This window comes from Galeopterus variegatus, unplaced genomic scaffold (genome assembly GCF_000696425.1).
Source record: "Galeopterus variegatus unplaced genomic scaffold, G_variegatus-3.0.2 Scaffold1390, whole genome shotgun sequence".
NCBI classification, from domain to species: domain Eukaryota; kingdom Metazoa; phylum Chordata; class Mammalia; order Dermoptera; family Cynocephalidae; genus Galeopterus; species Galeopterus variegatus.
In genome coordinates, this window is record NW_007727501.1 from 27,970 (window position 1) to 36,176 (window position 8,207).

Sequence of the window (8,207 nt, forward strand, 5' to 3'; positions counted from 1 at the left end):
GCTGCCGCCGCGGTTCCGAAGGACTCGGACCGCCCCCGGCGGAAATGCCCGAGCGTATTCGGACCAGTGGGTGCCCCGAGGCCGAGGCGGAGCCTGGGGATGCCCGAGTGATTCCGGAAAGAGCCGAACGTACTCCCGCCGCACTGGCGTGGGGTCGGGGGTAGCGCGCCCCCGAGACAGCCGAACGCTGTCGGGCTGCGCTAGCGATCCGAGGCTGGGCTCGGCGGGACTGGCGGAGGCGAGGTGGAGCCCCGAGACCGCGGAGTCTCTGGAAAGAGCCGAGCGTGCTCAGTCCCAAATGCAGAGCCTGGGAGTTTAGACCCGGAGGCGGCCGCCGGCTTCCGGACGGGTCTAGAAGGGAGGGTGAGGCCGCCTCAAGCTAAGGCGACAGGATGGCAGCAGAGGAGGGAAGGCGCTCGCCACCGAAGGCTAAGTTTTAGGAGACAGCAGAGCAAGCTGCGGTCCAAGAAAGAGCCGGGGTTGAAGGCGTTCCCATGGCAACCCAGAGCGTCCGGAAACAGCCGAGGACGCTCGGAGTCCGGGGCGTGGCCAAGAGTGCCCCTGAACCTGCCCAGAGCTCCGGAAGTCGCCTATTGCGGGTGGCTGGGCCGGCTTTGGGTAGGGGGACAAATTGTATGGCACAGCCCAAGCAAAAACCAGGTTGGAAGGGAACGAAGATGATTTATTTACTTTATTAACATAGCTCAGGGCCCCAGACGGGCGTCTGTATGAAGCTTTTAAGGGCAGAGCTCTTGATGGGATGCTCGCAGGGAGAGGGCAGCAGAGAGCTGGGACCAGAAAATCCATCGGGAGAACCTCAATGGCAAACTCCCATTTAGCCTCAAAACCCACTTGAAGTCACTTTAAGCCACCAGGCTGTTTTCACCCCACTCCCTTCCCCCCATTCATTTACCCCTTTCCCAACCCCTCACAAATCCAGACACACTGGACCTCCTCTTTGTAAAGGTGAGCTTTTATTCACCACCAGCTCCAGGATGGAAGAAGGGCGCAAGTCATGCACAGCCTTGGTCTACCCTCCCACACCAGGCAGTGCTGGGTGGGGGGCTCAGGGAGGGATGCGGAGTGGGCTGCAGCGCCTGGAAAGCTCCCTCTCCAAGTGGGGCACATCAATCTCACCAGCCACCTCCAAGACGCCCAGCGGATCACACAGCATCCTGGGGGAAGAGCTGGGCTGGAGTCTGCTGTATCTGACACCAGACCCTCCATTCAGTCTCCCTTAATGAGAATGTCCACAGCAGGGCCTGGCTGGTGCTCCCTTCTGCCATGTTTCTCGCTGGGTGACTGTGGGACAAGTCTCTGCCCCTCGCTGGGCTTCAGCTGCTTTGTTGGTAAAATGCAGACGATGATGCCACCTCCAGCCTTCTGAAGATTGGCCGAGGGAGAAGCCACAAGTAAAAGCGCTTGGCACACAGTAGGTGCTTAGTAAAGAGTCATCGGGATTAGTCTCGTAAACACAAGGAAACTGAGGCACAGAGTGGGAAAGCCATTTTCCCAGAGCCACACAGTGAAGCTGAAAATCAAACTTCGGGCCTTGCTGTCCCCCAAGTGGGTTTCCTCACTTGAACTTCATCCCAGGGAGGCTCTGAAACATCGAGGGAACCCCTGAAGGTGTTGCAGACACATCATGGTCAAGGGCTCACTCCTGTGGGCCTCAAACGTGGAACCTTGTTGAGGATGGACACTCTCTTGCCTAGGCAGTGACTGGCAAGGCCTGTGCCTCTCAGGGCATCAGTGCACCCCTGTGGAGGGGGCGACCCCTCTGCCTAGATCTGGTGAACACCTATTCAGCCATGAAAACCCCAGCTCCCATACCCCCTGCTCCAGGCTGAAGCCAGCAGGACTGAATGCAGACTCTAGCAAGGACGGCCTGGGGATGGCAGCTATGACAGTGGGAAGTGGCCTTCAGAATCCGGTCCATCATGGCGATTAGGTTTTGTGGGGGAGGGGAATCATTTATGGACTCTCCAAGTCATATCCAAACTGGGTCCCCACAGGTGAGCTCTGCTGGGTTCCCTCAAACCAGTGGATCTTCAGTTGGGATTAGATCAGGTAACACAAAAAAAACTTGAAAAGTAGAAAAAAACTAGAAAACACAAACACAGATCACTTGTCCAAAGTGCTTCCTTCTCAGCCCAGAGGGCAGGGTCTGCAAGTGGTGGCCCAGGTGCCTGGGGGAAGACCTGGCAGCCGCCTTCACAGGAGCAGCTCAGTCTGACCACCGCTTATATAAAGTAATAAATTAATTGTAGGGATTTGCTGCTATTTACAACGCTACCCTTGTCCCCCATTCCTGCCCCTATGACCTTTGATCGACAGCAGAACACGAGGGAGGCCCTGTCTCCACCTTCCAGCAAGGACCGAGATAACTTCTTGCCTTCCAGGTGTCATTGGCTGGTGGCTCAGTCTCCATCCAGGCATGACTTTATGGTAAAAACATTGCACAAAAAACACGTGACTTTGAGGCCAGGGAGAGATCAGATGAGGGGATCAGTCTTTTCCAGCAGGTCCGAGGGCTCCTGGGATGGTTTCGGCGCCCTCCACAGCGATCTGTGGCACTGATGTGGGTGGCCCAGTGCCCTCCTCAGGTGGTTCATCGAAGCTCACCTCCTGCACGGCCTCCTGCTTCTTGAAGGAGTCTCGGCGCTCAGACAGGTGTAATCGCCGCATGACAACCAGCTCGGAGTCTGGCCCACGGCTGCGGCGCCCTGGCTCCCCGTCCAACCGCTCACCTGTGCCCAGCTTGTCAGCTGACTGGCCTCGGCGCAGCCGTGGTGATCGGGTGGCTGTGGGTGGGTGCCCAGGCAAGGGCGAGGGTGAGCGGGGTGGCGGTGCAGGCACTGGAGGGCAGGCCAGTGGGGAGGGTGGGATACTGCTGGTGGACTTGCGGCGGCCGGCCTTGGGGCGGGGTGGCCCAAGCTTGGCAGCCAGGCCATGCAGGGAGCTGGGGCGTGTATGGCCAGCGGCGGCCGGAGAGGCAGGGCTGCTGGAACTCGGGGATGCACTGGGTGGGGATGCGGTGTCTGTGGGTGACAGGCATGGGTCAGGGCCACTGGCTTCAATGGCGGGCCCTGGGACTGACTGAACCTGCCAAAGCCCACATCCTTCCCTGTGGCCACCCATCATGCCTGGCTTTTTTGCCTCCCACATAGGGCTGTGCCCTTGGCCTAGATCTGGTGAACTCCTACCCATCCATCAAAGCCCCAGCTCCCATACACCCTCCTCCAGGAAGCCTCCCCTGCCTCCCCTGTGGGTTGCCCCAGCCTGTTCCTCCCTCCAGCCTCACCCTAACCCAGTATGGCTGGGGGTGTCTGCGTCTGGCTGTCAAAGACTGCGGGCCCTCAGGGTTAGGACAAGTCACCATCCTCTCCTGCCTCAGAGTGATCTTTCCAACACTCAGACCATGCCCTCTCCAGCTCACAAACCCTCCATGGCTCCCTACTGCCCCCTAATTTAAGCCCAGCTCTTCATCCTGATCCATTCTTCAACCCCACCTCTGCCCTCCCCCAGCCTCTCCTCAGCTTTCACATCTCTCCTGTCTCATGATGTTATCTCTGCTGGGCACACCCTCCTCCACCCCCTGCACCTGTCTGACCACCCCCAGGTTGCCTTTTAGACTCCAGGAGGCTAAGGCCCTTCCAGTCATCTTTTTTTCTACATCATCCCATCCTCCAAACTCCGCTCTCTCCCTCCTGGGGGCCGACCAGCCCTTATTCCCAGGGTGGCCCGGGGTGTGCACCTACCTGCTGGGGTGTCAGGGGCTGGGCTGCGGCAGGGCGTGGTGGGGCTGGGGGATAGGCTGTGGGTGGGTGAGCCGGGGAGGCTTTCACTGGAGGACAGCGAGTGGTGGAGGCCGGAGGAGAAGCTGCGGCTGGTGTGCAGCACAGAGGACTGCTTTGAGATCTTCTTGAAGAGGGACTTCCGCCTGGGGTGAGAAAACCGGAGGCTTAGAACCTGCCCGGCACCACCCCGCCCACGCCAGCTGGTGCACCACTCACCGGTCCTGGGTCTCCCGCCGGCGGCTGCGCTTGCTCCTGCGAGCCATGCGGCCCTTGGCCATGTTCTTCCGGGCAGGGCCCACCTTGATGGACGTGTTCTCCAGGGCTGTGGTCCGCAGTGATATCTTGTTGCCGCTCTGGGGGAGGGATTGCAAGGGATCGCCTGTATGCCTCCTGCCGGACCCTCAAGCTGCCGGTGGCTGCTATGGCTCTTTAGCCACCAGTTGGCATCTACCATGCCACGGCCCAGTTATCTATCCAACCATGACTCACCCACATGTACCCAGTTAGATGACCACCCATGAGCACCATCCATCCTCCAGAGATCCTTCACCCAATGATCAACACCCATCAGGTCCCCTCCAGCTCTCTGCCTTCCCTGGGACCTGACTGTCCATCCCCTGACACTGTTAGCAACTTTCATCTACCCCAAATCTCCCCTTCCTCACCTAATGGCCCCCCACCCCGTGGGCCAAAGACACATGCCAGCCCTTGTCCATCCATCTACCCAAGGAGCCCTCCCTGCGCCCACCTGCAGTCCTGGGAGCTTCCAACAGGCCCTGCCTCCTTCCCTGAGCCCATCGCCCACCCCCAGGCCCAGCCCCAGGACCCCTGGTCTGGGGGAGGCAAAGATGGTGCAGATACCCCAGCCGCATGAGGTCAGGGTGGGCTAAAGCTTTGAGGGTGCCCAGGGGCAGGGAGCCCGGAGGAGGAGCTCTGAGGGGTGGCGTTAGAGGGCTGAAGAAGGAAGCCTATTGTGGACAGAGGGAATGGTGACTCCAGGCTTAGAGTTGATGAGTGTGAAGTAGTGTGGCTGAAGCAGAGGAACCACGGGGAACCAGGAGCTGAGGCTGAGGAGGGGCTGGGGGTCGTGGGGACCCCTGGGGTAGGCAGTGGGGGGTACCGCACCTTTAGCAGCAACTCAACGACATCCATGTGCACCAGTCCAAGTACCGACTCCCCGTTGATGTGGGTGATGAGGTCCCCGGCTCGCAGGCCAGCCTCCTGGGCGGGGCTTCCCTCCTCCACGCTCTGGGGGTGGGTGTGGGGGGACGGTGAGGTCAGTGGCCCGGGCCCCACATCTGGAGATCCCTGGCCCCACTCGCTCAGCTGAGCCACTTGTGCTGCCTCAGTTTCCCTGAACTTGGGGGCGGTTCAGGGACCGACTAGTTCCCCTGATGGGGGACTGATGCCCCTGGGTGGGGGGGTGGCAGTGACAGACAACATACCCACTGTGCCCCGCGTGGTGCCAGGGGCTTAATGCCCACTCAGGGTCTCTGTCCCTTGTCCATCCCTGTCTCTCGTCGGACCTCCTCCCTCACAACCGATAGGGATGGAGAAGAACCAGGTAGGACCAGTCCCCACCTGCCTGCCGCCAAGCCCCCAAATGCAGCTCTGAGAAGGAAGGGACTTGCTTGGACAGAGCCAGAGTTGACCCCAGACCCCCATGGCTCCAACTCTTCCAGAGTGCTCCCTGCATCCTCCTGGGTGGCTCGACTCACCCAGACGACGTGGTGCACAGTGTAGACGTCGCTGTCTCCCATGTAGACGCGGATTGCCCGCAGGCTGAAGCCGTACTTCTTGCCTGAGCTGTGGATGACAATGGGGGGCCGCAGGCTGCTGCACACAGGGGACGGGTCTCGGCTCGGCGAGGAGTCACGGGACGACGGGTTCGAGGATAGCGAGCGTGGGGACAGGGGGCTCATGAGGGGGCCCCCGCTGCCGTCATCTGCAGGGGGTCAGGGAGGGGGTCACTCCCTTGTGGGGTCCCCCAAGGGACCCTCTGCCCTCCCGCCACCATGACCATTCTGGCTGCTTTGCCTGCCCCAGGCATGGCCTTCCTGCCAGCAGTGCCCTCCATTGGGAACGCTGTTTCCCCAGCTCTCCCTGTGTCCGGCTCCTTCCCCTCTCTTGGGGCTCAACCCCAAGTCACCAACTCAGGAAGGCACTTCCCTCCCCAGCTCCCGACCCCACGGTCTATTGGGAACGCTGTTTCCCCAGCTCTCCCTGTGTCCGGCTCCTTCCCCTCTCTTGGAGCTCAACCCCAAGTCACCAACTCAGGAAGGCACTTCCCTCCCCAGCTCCCGACCCCACGGTCAGAGCAGTCCCCACACCATCGCTTAAAATGGATGTACACGGAGAAGAGACTGGGCCTCGGGCATTACCTGCCGTGATGATGAGGGACAGGGCAGAGACGGAGGCTGACTTGGGTACACGGCTCCCGCCACCACCACCACTGCTAGAGGAGGCCCTGGGCTTCTCAGGGGCTACGTCTCTTGGGCCCCCAAGGTGGCGGCCACGGCCAGCATCCAGGGGCCGAGGTGTGGAGTGTCGGGCGCCAATGCTGTTACTTCGGAGGCGGGCGTGGCTGAGGGCAGCTGTGTCGGCTAAGGGGTCAGCGGGTTCAGCCTGGCGTCCCTCCATCTCACACTTCACCCCTCCACCCTCGGGACGCCTAAGGCCCTTGCTCCCTGGTCAGCATGTACACAGTCCAGCTCTGGACCTTTTCCTGCAGTCCCCTCCTCGGCTCACCCTTCCCGAATCGTTCTCCATGGAGAGCTCCACTCTTCAAGCCCCCTCCTCCAGGAAGCCTCCCCTCACACCCAATCAAATCCCTAGATCCCCAGCCTCCTCTCTTCCTCTAGTCCCATCCTGACCCTAGGAAGCTGGGCATGTTGTCCCTAGACTGGGGGCTCCTAGGGGCCTGAGGCCTCTCCTATCTTAAAGCTTTTGTTAGCTCTGGAAAAACTCCTATGCACACTTGAAAACCCATCTCACATAGCCCCTCCTCTGGGAAACTTTCCGTGACACTCTCATCCTGGACGCCACCTACCAGAAAGGCTCGAGGGCTTGGGCATCACTGGTGTGGCCACTGGGGGTGGGTCAGGCTCCCCTAGAATGAAGACAGGCCTCTTAGGGCCAACAGGGGCTGGGCCTGCCCCCTCATCCTCTGATGAGAAGGCAAACTTGGGCATCGTGTCCAGGCTGACGTTGCTCAAGAGAGACGGGCTGGGGCCCCGCTCAGGCTGGGATGAAGATGAGTGACAGGAAGAACCAGAGGATGTCCAGGACCTTAGCCTGCACGGAGGAAGAGCCCGTGTCACCCTTGTCAGGTGCTTGCACCCCAAGATACCCAGTTGCCCCTTGTGGCCACATCCGAACTCTCAGTCTGGAGTCAGGGGCTGTAATTTGCAAATACAGGGTGTGTTCCCTCTGTCTGAACCGTCCTGTGTCTGCCTGAACAACTCCTACGCAACTTTTTTTTTTTGGCGGCTGGCCCGTACAGGGATTGAACTGGGCCTTGGTGTTACCAGTACCATACTCTAACCAACTGAGCTAACTCACTAGCCTATTCCACTTTCAAACCCAGCTTCCAAAGCCCATCCTGTAGCAGACATGGATTGTTTCTGTTGGGTCTGGACCTTGAAGAATGAACAGGAGTTTGTCAGCAAAGGACATTCTGGAGAGAATAGCACAAGCAAAAGCCCAGCAGGGAGATGGAATACAGCTGCTTTATGTCGGGCATGGTTAGGAATGTGATTCCAAAGGGAGCAAGGGGGTCAGGGGCCTGACAGCCTGGCAGATACATTTGACCCTTTTCTACTGGGCTACTGGGAAGCTCCATCGATATCAGATTTTGTGTCTCCACCTCTCCATCTCTCAGCAGACTTAGAAATTGGATCTGCTTACACTCCCTGCCCACCTACCGGATCTCGGTGCTCATTCGGCGGCCACACTCTCCCTCACTGCTGCGCTCCCACCCTTCCTCCCGGTCCTCACTGAAGCTCCTTTCTGCGAAGGTAGGGGTGGTCTGGACGGCCAGAAACTCAGAGCTGCTGTAGACCTGGGAGTCAATAAAAAATAACAGTAACAACGGTGGCAGCAGCTGCACCAGGCTGGAGAGCTGATTTAGTTGAGCGCTTCCTATGTGCCAGATGCTTCCATATCAGTCACTTTCTTTAACTCTCACTTTAAAGAGAACAGAGTCTTTAGCCCACTGTACAAATGAACAAACTGAGACTCAGAGGGGCTTGACTACCAAGGAGGGCCACAGCTGGGGTTTCCACTGATGGCTAGAAAGTCCTGTCTGGGGCCCAGGTCTAAAGCAGTGTGGAAGGTTTTTCTGTTTGTTTGTTTGTTTTTTAAAAAAATGACTGATAAGGGGATCTGAACTGTTTTTTTTTTTTTTTT

At 59.1% G+C, this 8,207-nt stretch overlaps 1 protein-coding gene across 1 annotated transcript in view; it reads right to left on the minus strand.

Annotated features, from left to right (window-relative positions):
• Positions 1 to 952: 952 nt before the first annotated feature.
• MAST3 (microtubule associated serine/threonine kinase 3) overlaps positions 953 to 8,207 on the minus strand; it is a 37,585-nt gene continuing 30,330 nt past the window's right edge. Inside the window, exons 18-25 of the mRNA XM_008576711.1 lie at positions 7,724 to 7,860; positions 6,850 to 7,094; positions 6,182 to 6,403; positions 5,519 to 5,745; positions 4,926 to 5,048; positions 4,017 to 4,153; positions 3,762 to 3,943; positions 953 to 3,041 (exon numbers count right to left, since the gene is read on the minus strand). Of these exons, the coding sequence (XP_008574933.1) occupies positions 2,509 to 3,041; positions 3,762 to 3,943; positions 4,017 to 4,153; positions 4,926 to 5,048; positions 5,519 to 5,745; positions 6,182 to 6,403; positions 6,850 to 7,094; positions 7,724 to 7,860 (1,806 nt within the window). The 3' untranslated portion in view covers positions 953 to 2,508. The remainder of the gene's footprint in view (positions 3,042 to 3,761; positions 3,944 to 4,016; positions 4,154 to 4,925; positions 5,049 to 5,518; positions 5,746 to 6,181; positions 6,404 to 6,849; positions 7,095 to 7,723; positions 7,861 to 8,207) is intronic.